The 13,902-nt window shown below is 56.9% G+C and overlaps 1 protein-coding gene across 1 annotated transcript in view; it reads right to left on the reverse strand.

Annotated features, from left to right (window-relative positions):
* Positions 1 to 13,902, reverse strand: part of LRP5 (low density lipoprotein receptor-related protein 5) — a 90,132-nt gene that overhangs the window by 21,147 nt on the left and 55,083 nt on the right. Inside the window, exons 11-15 of the mRNA XM_010837822.1 lie at positions 12,516 to 12,700; positions 8,866 to 9,189; positions 6,606 to 6,805; positions 2,146 to 2,354; positions 497 to 687 (exon numbers count right to left, since the gene is read on the reverse strand). Coding sequence (XP_010836124.1) covers positions 497 to 687; positions 2,146 to 2,354; positions 6,606 to 6,805; positions 8,866 to 9,189; positions 12,516 to 12,700 — 1,109 coding nt within the window. The remainder of the gene's footprint in view (positions 1 to 496; positions 688 to 2,145; positions 2,355 to 6,605; positions 6,806 to 8,865; positions 9,190 to 12,515; positions 12,701 to 13,902) is intronic.

Genomic DNA, 13,902 nt, shown 5'->3' on the forward strand with positions numbered 1-13,902 from the left:
CAGACCTGAGACCTCCTCTCAGTCAGCCCTGCTTCCACCTGGGTTGGCCTTGTAACCGCAGCCGTGGACCCAAGTTGCTGATCCCCTAAAAACACGGTGCCTCCCCTTCCCCCAGCCCACCCCAACTTCTGGCCGAAAAGCCCCTCCAAGCTGTCATTCTTGCTCCTCTCCAGGCCGGGGCCCCCAGACTAAGGCAGCCATGGCCAAGCAGCTGTAAGTGTGGGCGCTGGAGGCGAAGGGCACAGGATTCCTGCTCCACCCCACGCTGGGGGCCCCAGGCAGCTGGCTCACCCTTTCTGAGCCTCCCTGGACTCTACCGATCAGGAATCATTCGGGTCCAATATCCTGGAATGTGGCTGGGAGACCGTATGTGCCTCCTCGCAGCAGGCCCCCAAGAGACTGTGGCGTGTGACCGATGACCAGGAAGGTGTTCCCGGCAGGTCAGACAGGGTGGCTGCCGAGGGACCAATCCCCAGGGAGGCCCCAGGCCTCGTACCTGACAGGTCACAGCTCTCGATGCGCTTCAGGTCGGCGTCCACCCAGAAGAGTTTGCCCAGCGTGTTGTCCACCACGAGGGCCACGGGGCGGATGAGGCCTGTGGTGAAGAGGACCTCGCGCTCCGTGCCATCCAGGGCGGCGCGCTCGATCTTGGCAGCACGGTCCTGCATGTTGGTGAAGTACAGGTACCTGTGGAGGGCGGCAGTGAGGACCCATTGTGCCCTGCCCGTCCTTGGCCAAGCCCGAGAGACCAGCCCTGACCCTGCGGACGTCCAGCAGGCAAGCAGCCACATGACCCCGGCCCCCGGAGGTGAGAGGTCACACCCTGGAGGGGCCGGAGAAATGTCCCCCAAGACCTCACGGCTACCTGGAACCTCGGAATGTGACCTTACTGGGAAACAAGGTGTTTGCAGATGTAATTAAGGATCAAAATGAGGCCACCCTTGGGACTTCCCTGGCAGTCCCAGATGGTTGAGGCTCTGAGCTGCCACTGCAGGGGGGGGCACAGGTTCAATCCCTGGTCAGGGAACTAAGATTCCGCATGCTGTGCAAGGGTCGTCAACCAGTGAGAGTGGCCTTAAGAGAGAGAGAAGAGGCCACGGGACACAGAGAGGAGCCCATGTGATGACGCGGACAGAGTGGAGGGACGTGGTCACAAGCCTAGGAGCACCCAGGGCCCCCGAGCTGAGAGGCAGGGAGTAGCCTCCCCTTCAGACTTCGGTGGGGGCACGGCCTCGCTGCCCTTGACTCTGGCCCCTGGAACCACAGGAGAACAGGCCTTTGTGTTTGAAGCCCCTGGTTTGTGGTCACTTGTGGCGGCCCCTCCTCTGGTTCCTGAAGAACCACCAGCACTGACTGAGCCCCCGGGTGCTGCACGGCTGGTACTCCCTACTCTCTTCACCAGGAAACTAAGTCCCTGGGAGGTCACGTCACACAGGCAGTAAGTGATGGAATCGGAATTTGAACTCGGGTCTGCACGACAGCCCCTGGGAGAAGCTCCAGCACACAGTGCCTGGACAGGTCTGCCTCTGGCTCTGAATGGCCAGCCCTGCGGGTATCTGGGGTGACCACCATGCTCCTGCCTCCCACCTCCAAACGTTCCCAACCTCATGTCATGGGGCTTTGGGCACCCCCCTGCCCTGGTCCTTGCCTCCAGGACCCTCCACATCTTTCCACGTGTCTCAGCCTACCAGAGAACCTGAGGGCTGACAGGCAGAGCGTCAGGGAGCTTCACGGAAGGAAGAAGCTCCAGGTCAGGTAGTGACCTCCCCGTGGCGGGGCCTATGCAAGTGAATAACTTGCCACCACCTGGGGTGCTATGGAAGGGATGGCTGTACAGGGTTCAAATTTGATGGGATGGTCTGACACCTATGAACTAGAGCTCACATCCTGCCTGTGTCTCTCAACAAAGCCCCCACCCCTGCATAGGCTTTCAGTCCAGGCCGTCTCTGGGTGTCTCTGCCTCCTCCCCACGACTGGGAATGAGCTGCTGTTTCCTCGCCCCGCCGACCCCTGGCTGTGGTGGCAGGGACCCTGGGGAGCTCCTGACGGATGGGCGTGTTGGGGGTGGAAGATCCCTCCCGGCCCGAGAGGCCAGCATGCACGGGAGGGGCGCCCAGCGCACCCCTACAGGGACAGCCCCCGCACCCGCGCTCAGCGTTGACGACGATGGCCCTCGGCTTGTCGCGGTCCCCCCGCAGCACCACGCCCATGGCGTCCCCGTTGAGCCGGTGGACGTTGATGGTGTTGGTGGCCTCGCACGTCCAGAACAGCGTCCGGCTGTAGATGTCAATGCTGAGGTCGTGCGGCTGCCTGTCTGGGTTCTGGCTTTGGCTTGGAGAGGTCAGAACGAAGGGCTGTAAGACGGTAAAGAAAGGAGCATCCGCTGGAGACACGGCGGGGAGGGCGGAGGCCTCCGCCCCAGTCCACAGTGAGCGTCAAGATCTCAACCCTGTTTGGAACCTTGCCTTTCCAACCAGCTCTTGTCCACACGTCCACCCGCGAGTGAAGGGGCTCCCCTGACAGCCTTCAGGGGAGTTCTGGCCATGAGCTCTGGGCCAGGCCCAGCCACTGGTGATGGCACAGGACCCAGATGGTAGCCACCCCACCCCGGCCGGCCAGCCTGGGCCTGCTCGCAGAGAGGGGGACCAGCAGGCAGCCAAGTGGTCAGCCAGGATCGCAGGCCCCCGGCTCAAGGCATCGCCTCCCTCCTTGTTTCCTTAGACCCAGGCTTTTGGATTAAGACTCTGAAGTCTTGCTGTCTTTTAAAGTACTCAGGGATTGATGCTGAGGCTGAAGCTCTAATACTCTGGCCACCTGATGTGACATGTTGATTCACTGAAAAAGACCCTGATGCTGGGAAAGATTGAAGGCAAAAGGAGAAGGGGGCAGCAAAGGATGAGATGGTTGGATGGCATCACCGACTCAATGAACATGAGTTTGAGCAAATTCTGGGAGCTGGTGAAGGACAGGGAAGCCTGGAGTGCTGCAGTCCATGGGGTCACAAAGAGTCGGACACGACTGAGCGACTGAACAGCAACGAAAATTCAGGGTGCCGGGATAATGGGTGTCCAGCTTGGAGGTCCACCTCTCCATCTCTTCCCTGGGGGCCAGAGGCTGGGGGTGGGGCTCAAGGGCAGGTGAGGGTACAGGGCCGCCCCGCAGTGTATCCTGGGAGCCCAGGAGCAGTGCAGGCCCCTCTCAGAGGCTGTTATCCCTCTGGGTCTCCACCCCGAGCCTCTCCCGGGAACTGTGCCCGACTTCATGCTATCTGCTGCATCTCAGGGATGAGCCTGGCTCTCAGAGTCACTGACAGAGAATCCCTTCAAGGGGGGACCTCATTTCATGAACTGATGCCAGAGGAGGAGCACCCCTCATCTCCCTCCCAGGCCAGAGCCCAACTCCCTGGTGGATGTGGTCCCCCTGGGTGCTCGGGTGACTTGACCTGGTGCAAAGGGGCTTCCCAAGCTCCTGGGTTGCTGCCACCAATGGTCTGGATGAAAAGCCCCTTCTCCTGAGAAAGGCGTCATCTTCTAATGATGCTCTGACCACAGCTCATTGCAGACCCTCTTTATCTGCCTCTTTTCAGGCATTAATAAAACAATAAGTCACCAGTGGGGGAAGAGGTGGCTTGCAGGCAAAAGGAAGCCCCCTTCCCCAGGCCCAGCTTCTAGGACCCAGCTGGAGAAGAATCCCCCACCCTCCCAGCCCCGAACACCTGGCAGCCTCTGGTCCAGCCCTGCTGGGCAGCTAGAAGTATGCCACTCGCATCTCTGCAGGTAGCAAAATCCACATCCTGGGAGCTGTGGGCCCTAGGAGGCAAGCGTCAACTCCAACCAGCACCTTCCTTTCTCAGGAGCCACGGAGCTCTCTGGCCAAAGACCACAGACCAGTGTAGCTGATGGCCTGGGAGTAAAGCAAGATTCCAGCCAGCCCTGGCCAGAGTCAGGCTCCCCGTGAAGGGTGGTACGTGGGAACCGGGCACACACTCATCGGAACAACCAGGGGAGAGAAGTACATGGTGTAATGACACAGCGCCCACGTCCCTCCCGGGGCAGACAGGAGCGAGGAGATCAACCTTACACGGCTGGCCAGTTTCCTAAAGCCCGAACTCCAGTTTTAACATAAGGAACAGCACAGTGCCAGCACAAAAGGTCTTAACAGAAGCCAACTCCATGTCACCATCAACAGCCCGCCCCCTCACAGTACAGAGTGGTCCTCAACCAAGTGGCCCAAACGCGGATGCAGCCCGTGTCCACTGGTGGGTGGACGGATAAGCAAAGCGTGTTCTGTACACGCAGTGGGATGTTATTCAGTCTTAAAGAGGAAGAAAATTCTGATACCTGCCATGATGAACCTCAAAGTCACTGTGCTCAGTGAAATCAGCCAGTCGCAAAAGGACAGACATGGATTGCGTGGTTCTAACTATGCAGGACTTAAGAGTTGTCAGATTCGCAGAGACAGAAAGCAGGATGGTGGGTGCCAGGGACTGGGGGAGGAGGGGGGTGGAGAGTTAGTGTTTAACGGGGACAGACTGTCATCAGAGACAGCCAGTGGGGACGGCTGTTCAACAGTATGAATTTACCTAATGCCACAGAGCTGTACACTTAAAAATGGCGAAAATGGTACATTTTATATAATGTATGTTTACCACAATGAAAGAATAAAATATTAAATAGAAAAACAAAAGCCAAGTAGATAATAATGAGCTTCCCAGGCGGCACTTGTGGTAAAAGAATCCACCTGTCAGTGCAGGAGATGCAAGAGACGCGGGTTTGATCCTTGAGTCAGGAAGATCCCTTGGAGAAGGGAATGGCCACCCACTGCAGTATTCTTGCCCAGAGGATTCAGTGGACACAGGAGCCTGGTGGGCTACAGTCCATGGGGCCGCGAAGAGTCAGACACAACTGGGCACCCAACTAATAATGAAGAACGCCATCCTTGGGGTGGGGGTGTGCTCCAAATAATCAAAGCCACAGGAAAACCGAGTTCAGTGGGGAGGCAAATGAACGTTATCTAGATTAAGTGCTCTTAAAAGGGCCTTATTCTTCAAAGTCCTCCCCCACTTTTGCAGACACCATAAAAGATGGGACTTGAAGGCAATTTGCACCCAGCAACTTTCACAGCAGGGAAGCCACAGTCCATCAATTAACACTTCACGTTCTCCAAAGGACTCAAAGTCACTGTCACCTGAGCCCGGAGAGAGATGAAAGAAATCCATTCCCACCATCTTCCCCAGGCTCTGCTCCCATCTGGGGACAGCTGGAGCCTCTACCATCCACCAAGGATGCACAGTCAAAGGCCGGTTAACCTGACACTGTTGCCGGATGACGTATTTTGTGCTGCCCAGCTGTACAGGCAGCCCTGGTACCCAGTTCGGGGCAGGGAACAGAAGATCTTCTGAAAATCCCTCCTGACACAAAACAGCCTTGCATGACAATGCCGAGACTCCCCCACACGACATAGGCAATTACAGCGACCACTCGATCGAGAAAGAGACGGCTGGGTTCCGTAGCTCTTGTGAAAGGAGCCTTTCGAAACTGGCATGACCAGGCAGGCGTGTCCTACTGGGGTTCTGGCCACAGTTCCCTGTCACACGGCTGGATACGCCGGATGAGCCCGGAGGCTGCAGAGACAACATCCTTCCTGGCCTGGGTCACAAACACCTAACAGGAAAGCAGTCAGTTCTGCTAGACTCGGGTTTGGAAAGCGCGCCTCTGCTCCCACGCCGTGATGTATCGGGGACAACCCCAGCAGAGCGTGGTTTTCGAGTTTGCACAACTCCACCCAGAGAAACACTGGCAAGTGCAGAGCACGCAGCTGGCACCGCGCTAAGCAGGGGTGAGTGAACACACACCTCCAGCGCCCCTCAGACCCCCGCGCCGGGAGCCACACCATCCACGCTGGGGTTTCGACGGTATGTCCCATCTCAGCCAACCCTCCCTCCACAGTTCCACCAAAACCCACAAGCCACAGCCCTCCGGCTCCCGTCTCCTCAGCCAACCTCGGGTCTCTGAAAGGTCAAGGGCCGTATCTGCCGTAGCATTTACGTACCGAACCATTTAAGGGGCAGGTGGGGCCCCTGCATCGCCAGGGTCCTCGCTCTTGCTTAGTCTGTCGTTGATGGAGTTTTGAGAGCTGCGCTCCTAGCCCCCACCCCGCCCCATCAGCCCTGGGGTCTGTTCTGCTCCATTTTACAGAGTGCAGTGATTTTCAGAAACACACATACTGCTTCACAACAGAACTGGCTGTACACAACTCCTCTGAAATAAAAAATAAGCCTAGAATAACCAATACCAACCGTCCTTGTACAAAACCACTGCGGAAAGGGGAAAAAAAAGAGACCCCACGGGGTCTGACGTCCACCAGCACTCCGTAAACAACTGCCAAGATCCAGTTTCTACAGAGTCATCATCTCAGGGCTTCGCATGACTCAGCCTGACACCCCACAAGGACATAACTGGGGCCCAGATCGTCACCTACCGCCCACCGTGCTCCCCGGCACCCCCTCTGCTAAGAAAAGGGGGTGGCAGTGGCCTGCTCCTTGTGGAAGCGCACCCGCCCCGGCCGCCCCTCCATACTCCAGCACTCCCAACAGGCACACTTGCCTGGGTCCCGTCGTCCTTGGCTCGTTTGATGTTCTGGCGCCCGTCCACCCAGTAGATGAACTTGTCCAGCGGGTCGTAGTCGATGGCCTTGACGTTGCGCAGGCCGTGCAGTGGCAGGATGAGGTCCGGGCTGCGCTGGTCGTCAGGAATCATCCGGCTGATGGCACACTTCTGGCTGAACAGCAGGAAGGTGGTGGGTGCTGGAGGGGGCAGACAGAGGAGGGGCCGCCGGTCAGTGTCGGAGCCGAAGAGGGAGGGGCCAGGGAGGATGGCGTCGCGTGCTATGGTAAAAAGTAGGTCAGTATGTGTACGTACGAGACGGACGTGGAAAACGGCTGGGAAGACACAGTCGATTCCTGGGGGGCGGTGGTGTACCATGAGGAATTTGACTCTCCGTGTTACATGTGTCTCTGTCGTTTCAGTATTTTATTCTAAGTGTACGTGTTATTTTAAAACTAGATATCCATTTCTTTTTGAAAATGAAAAGAAGACCAAGCACTTGGCTGTGCTTGGTCTTAGCTGCAGCCCACTGGACCTTGTTGAGGCATGCGGGACCTTCAGTTGCAGCATGCACACTCTTAATTGATGCATGTGGGACTAGTGCCCTGACCAGTGGTCAAACCCAGGCCCTAAGCATCGGGAAAGCAAAGTCTTAGCCACTGGACCACCAGGGAAGACCCTCATTAAAAAAATAAAATAAAACCTTTTTTTGATGTGGACCATTTTAAAAGTCTTTATTAAATTTGTTACAATACTGCTTCTGTTTTATATTTGGTTTTCTTGGCCGAGAGGCACATGGGATCCTATGCCCCCAACCAATTCACACCCCCTGCACCAGGAGGCCAAGTCTTAGCCACTGGACTGCCAGGGAAGGCCTCCATTTCTTTTTAGATTATCAAGACTTAAGTAGGAAGGAGCAAAAGGCAGTGAGCCTCAGACTCTGACAAGTGTGTGAGATGCTCTGGTGACTGTGGGATTCTCCATGGGCTACTGTGGGCTCCAGGGAATGGCCGAAAACCATGTGAACAGTGAGACCAGGAGGGGGCGCTCCTCGGGGCTGTCAGGACCCAGAACGTGCAGAGGCCACTGTCAGAGCTACGGCTGCGCCACGTGAATCCAATCATGGCCCTGGGTCTGCAGCCATGGGAGCCGGCACCCAGGTCACATCCCCTCTGGGGGGTGGATGACCTGCACCTCCATTTGACTCTTCAAGGTTACGGCCCCCCAGGAAATTGGACAACAGGACCAAAGGGAGCCCAGGAGGGGGGAGTCCCAGCTGTGGCCCCAGGCCCATCATGCACCAGCCGAGGACTGCCACCAAGCCCCTCCGCCCTTCGAGGCTGTGGGTCCCGCATCCACCCTTTTGGACCGTGGACGCCCAGCCCTCCCAACGCCCAGGGCTGCGAGAGGCTCACACAAGGCCCCGGGTGACAAAGAGCTTTGTAAACTGTCTACAGCTGCTCAGAGGCCGAGTCCTAACCAGCACTCTGGTGATGTCACAGGAGAAGAGCCTGCCAACAGGACACGTCTGTTCTCCCTGCAGGCCATGGGGAAGTCATGCTCCAGCTCTCTGAACCTCGCTTTTCTGAGTACCGGAATGAAAGAAAAAAGGCCGGCCTCGTTTAGAGGGTCAGTGTAAGGACCACACAAGTGGACGTGAGGCTGGCAGTAAGGGGTCGGGGCGGGGACTCTGGAGCCAGCCTGCCTGGATTCAGACCTGGTTCCAAGTCTCACTGTTGTGTGGCCTTGGGTGGGTAACTACGTGTCTCTGTGCTCAGGGTCCTTGTCTGTGAAATGGGGACAGCGATGTTGCCTATCCCATAGACTGGAGGATTGCTGCTGCTGCTGCTAAGCCGCTTCAGTCGTGTCCGACTCTGTGCGACCCCATGGACAGCAGCCCACCAGGCTCCTCTGTGAATGCTGGAGTGGGTTGCCATTTCCTTCTCCAAGACTGGAGGATTAAGTGCCGTAAAAAGCATTTGGAATAGTGCCCAAATCTATAAGTGACAGAGACTGTTTTTCACAGCCAAAGAGCCTCCCATGGGATGTGTCAGGTGAGGGCTTGGCGCACCTAATCACATCTTGATGAAGCAACAGGGCTTCTACCCAGCCCGAGCCTCCAGGTAACATTATGCATATGTGCAGTGCACAACCTGCCCAACTGCCCACGTGCACCCAAGATGCTTCTTTCTGCCTTACCTGTCAGAGGCAGGTGGATCTCATGTGGGAGTGAGGGCCAGGGGGAGAGCAAGGCACTTACGGCTGCAGTTGCGGCTGCTGGGGTCCAGGGTATAATGCGAGGCGCAGCTGCAGCGGTGGCCGCTGGGGACGGCGAGGCACAGCTGGCCACACTGCCCGTTATTGTGCATGCAGTCATTGAGGCCGTCCTGGCGGGAGGAGTGGAACACCAGGATGTCCATCACGAAGTCCAGGTGGCCCTGGATGAGGGTGCGGTTCCGGCCGCTGGTCTTGTCGGCCCGCTCGATGCTGTGCAGGTTCCAGTCTGTCCAGTAGATGTAATCGCTGTACTGGGTCAGACCGAAGGGGTGCGGGAGGTCATCCGCAATCACGACCCGCTCCTGACCTGCGCGGAGACATGAGGGCGCAGCGTCAGCCAGGGCACCGCACGGGCGCCAATCCACAGCCTGGCCGCAGATTCTTTACCATGGAGCCGCCTGGGAAGCGCCCCCACTCCAGTATTCTCGCCTGGAGAATTCCATGGACAGAGGAACCAGGTGGGACTCATTGGAAAAGACCCTGACGCTGGGAAAGACTGAAGGCCAAAGGAGAAGGGGGTGGCAGAGGCTGAGATAGATAGCAACACCTACTCAATGGACATGAATACGAACACACTCTGGGAGACAGAAGGAAGGGAAGCCTGGAGTGCTGCAATCCCTGGGGTCGCAAAGATTCAGACACAACTTAGCAACTGAACAACAAGAAGAAATTATGAGCAGAATAGCATTCTCCGTCTTCTCCAGGGCTTCCCTCATAGCTCAGTTGGTAAAGAATCTGCCTGCAATGCAGAAGACCCGGTTCGATTCCTGGGTCGGGAAGATCCTCTGGAGAAGGGACAGGCTACCCACTCCAGTATTCTTGGACTTCCCAGGTGGCTCAGCTGGCAAAGAATCCACCTGTAATGCAGGAGACCTAGGTTCGATCCCTGGCTTGGGAAGATCCCCTGGAGAAGGGAAAGGCTACCCACTCCAGTATTCTGGCCTGAAGAATTCCACAGGCTGTATAGTCCATGGGGTCACAAAGAGTCGGACATGACTGACTTTCATTCACTCACTCCCTCTTCTCCAAAGAGCTCCACATTCTAATCTCCAGGATTTGTGAACATCATGCCTTACGTGGCTGGGGGCTTTGCAGGTGTGACTAAATTAAAGATTCTGAACTGCAGAGATGATCCTGGATGATCCCAGGACACCCGGTGTAAGTACAAGGGTAGAGAGAACAGGACCATGAGCGGGGCTGGTCACTACAGCTGGCTTTGAAGTTGGAGGAAGGGGCCACGAGGAAGGAGGCAGGCAGGCTCCAGAAGATGGAAAGGCACTGGGCCCAGGCAGTAGCCTCCAGAAGGGAGGGGGCAGGCCCACACCTTGCTTGGAGCCCAATGACCCCATCTGGGGATACGGCTGCTCAGGCTAACGCCAGCAGCAGAGGACGTGTCAAATGAACCAGGGTGTGACCACCGAGCAGCCACGTGCGGAACACACACACCTGTGGGCAGCTGCCGGGGCTACAGAGGCAATAGGCAGGCCCAGGGCCGAGAGGCACGGCGCGTGGTGGAAAGGGCGCAGAGCGGGGCTGAGCCCTGCAGGAGGGAGAGAGCTTGTGCGGGGCCCGGGGACGCTCGACCTCAACCCCAGTGTGGGGTCCTAAGTCTGCCCCCATCAAAGTGTGTGTTGTGCGAACGCCTCACATATGCTCTGTGCATGCTGAGTCACTCAGTCATATCCAACTCTTTGTGACCCCCATGGACTATAGCCTGCCAGGCTCTTCTGTCCATGGGATTTTTTTCCAGGCAAGAATACTGGAATGGGTTGCCATCCCAACCCAGGGATCAAACCTGCGTCTCCTGCATTGCAGGCAGATTCTTTACTGCTGAGTCACTGCAGAAGCCCATATACACATATGCTCTATTTCACGGTAAAAATGATGCCAATGATGGGAGTCTTCCTGGTGGCCCAGGGGCTAAGACTCCACGTTCCCAATGCAGGAGACCGGGGTTCAATTCCTGATCAGGCAACTAGATCCTACACGCCACAACTAAGAGTTTGCATGTTGCAACTAGAGATCGAAGGGAAATCTTTCGTGTCACAACTAAGACCCCATACAGCCAAATAAAAATTTTTAAAAAAAATGAAGCCCATGAAAACAAATCAGAGACGTGTGGACATGCTCCTCCTATGTGGGAGCAGGAGGAAGAGGAATGGAAATCATCTATGGCATGATTTGAAATAATGTTTTGAAAATGATTTTTTAAAAAGGAAAAAAGTGAAAAAAAAAAATCCCAGGCTCACAATGCACACTCAGCTCTTACACACAGGCACTCTTCCCACGGGGGCCTCCCCTGCTGTTAACCAAGTGCTCTGGACATGTCTGTGCTGTTCAGCGGGAAACCTGCCACAGCAGAAAAACAGCCCGGCCGGATGCACCCAACTGCCCTCGACCTGAAGGCTTGGGCGGGTTTCCAAGGCTTTCACTGGTTTTGCTCTGAGTGTGTCATTACTCTGGGGTAATCAGGGAACTTAATTGTTTCGGGCAACCACAGCTGTGCTGCAACAAGTTTCCCACCTGCCACCAGCCTCTTATAACTCCCTGCGGGGCTGGCGTGGTGACCTCGAAGACGCAGTCAAGCCTCGCTCCGGGCCCCATGAACCAGGACAGTCAGTGTGCAGGGCGGGTACAGCCCACTGCAAGCAGAAACCAGAACACAGAGCTTCTGGCCCTGGCTCTGTTCACACAGTACCTGGGGCAAGTGGTTCGGCCCACCAAGGCCTCAGTCTCCTCATTTGTAAAGTGGGCACAACTGTGCCTACCACAGGTGGCAGCCGCGGCGGTAAGGAAGGAAGCCAAAGTCTCTCAATTGCACAGGGTAGCTCCACCAACTGGTACCACCCAAGAGAGCCACCCTCCCCCACCCACCAAGAAGTCCAGTCATGTTCTAGGATCCAATCCTGCCCTCACTGCTAGGTGATATGGAATAAGGTTTTTTTTTCCTGGCTTTTAAAATTATTATTTATTTATGTGTTTTCAGTTATGCTGGGTCTTTTTGCTGCCTGTGGGCATTCTCTAGTTGCCGTGTACGGGGAGCACTCCCTTCCCTTGTTGGGAGCACAGGCTCTAGTGCATGGGCTTCAGGAGTTGTGGCGCAGGGCTCAGATGCCCCCGGCACGCGGAATCTTCCCCGACCAGGGACTGAACCTATGTCCGTGCATTGGCAGGTGGAGTCCTAACCACTGGCCCACCAGGGAAGTCCTGGGTTTTGTTTTTAATCTAATCCCAGGGTGTTGAGTGGCCCCAGAACGATGCCTGGTACCCAAGAGGAATTCAGGGTTGGATGGAGAGGGAGCGTGTGGTCCTGGGGGCTGAGCAGCGCTCGGTGACCTTACACAGGTCCCGTTACCTCCCTGGGCCTCAGTTTCCCCATCACTGAAAACCTATGCTCTGTGGTGTCAGGTCAGATTAGAATCCTGGCCTGGGGTTGGTCTGGACCCAGCTGTCAGCACCAGGGCCTCTACACAACGACAGCAGGGGCAGAAAGGGGCGCCTCTGTGGCATGCTGGGTCAGCACTCGGGGCCCGTCCACACCCTGCAAGCCCGAGGGCACAGTGCCTTGGGGGCTGAGGGTGGCTGACACCCCACCAGGGGTGCCCCCTCCCGGCAGGACCCACCGGCTCTCACCCAGCATGTTGGACGACTCGATCATGTTGGTGTCCAGGTCCGTCCAGTAGAGACGCTGGTCAGCGTAGTCGATGGTGAGGTCATTGGCCCGGCCCACCTTGTCCACCAGCGTCATGCAGTTGGTCCCATCCATGAAGGCCCGCACGATCCTGGGCTTGCCACCCCACTCGGTCCAATAGATGTAGCTGGAAGACACGGGAGTAGGGCAGGTTCGGTCAGCGTGTCCACCCTTGAGTCAGGGCAGGGAGCCTGCCTGCCGCCATCTTCTGGGCCGTGCTGAAGGCATCTTACAGGAAGCATGGACAGGGGGAGACCTGGGAGCACCCCCAACCCACTGTCCCTCCAGGAGCGGCCACGGAGCTGCATCCTGGCTCCTGGGGTCGCACAGCAGCGCCCCCTGCAAGCTAAGCCCTGATACTCTTGTTCACATGCACAAAGGTGGTGGCCATGTGCCAGGATGTCCAGGAGGGGCCCCCATGTCAGGGACAAATGCTAAGTTGGCTGGACAGGAGAGTGTGGGCCAATCAGGGCATATAGTCCCTTTCTTCAAAGAAGGAAGAAAACAAGACCCCAAGACAAACAGGCTTTGCAGGGCCGGAACTCGAACTCGGCTCCACCACCTCCAGCAAAGGGCCTCTTTCCTGGCTCTTCACCATCAGCTCTGGGGAGGAAACCTCCATCTCAGACTTGTGGTTCCTGGTTCTTTCACTAAAATCTGGACCTTTCCCTTTGTTCTGCAGAAATCTTCCTTCCCTAACAGCACGCAGCAGGCAGGGTTTGGGGTGCTCCCTACACATCACTGATGCTTTATGGGGTGAGCAGTGCATGCAGAGGAAGACTCCACCCGGCCCTCTGGCCCCAGGACAGGGCCCCCAGGCTGCTTGACAGATCAAAGCATGTGCCTTGCAAGGCAGGTTTTAATCTGCAGCCAAGCGGCTGCAAGAGGCCAGGAGGAGAAGCTCTGGACAGGGATCTGGATAGGACTTCTTGGACCACTGACATGACCTTCGGTGACCTTCAGTCACTGAGCTTCTCCGAGCCTCAGTTTCTGCATCTGTGAAATCAGGTACAGAGACATCCACGCTATCCGTGAAATCAGGTACAAAGATATTCACGCTGGCAGGGCCCCTGGGCGCTCCTACGAGAGGCTCCCCTGGAAGGGCCCGGGTGATGCCTGATACGGGGGCCTCCCTTCCTGCCTGCTTCTGCTCTGGGCCTCAGTGTCCCAACTGTGAAATGAACCAGATGACCCCCGCCCCGCAAGAGTCCTGCTGGTCCCGGCCACCTCCAAGCTCACAGCGGTCATTACTACTCTCAACTGCAGTGTCGACGGGCAGCGGGCAGCCGTGTGCCTCGGGGCATCACTGCACTGGCGGGGGTGGGGGGG

The sequence above is a fragment of the Bison bison genome, unplaced genomic scaffold (assembly GCF_000754665.1).
Source record: "Bison bison bison isolate TAMUID 2011002044 unplaced genomic scaffold, Bison_UMD1.0 scf7180017864080, whole genome shotgun sequence".
Classification (NCBI taxonomy): Eukaryota; Metazoa; Chordata; class Mammalia; order Artiodactyla; family Bovidae; genus Bison; species Bison bison.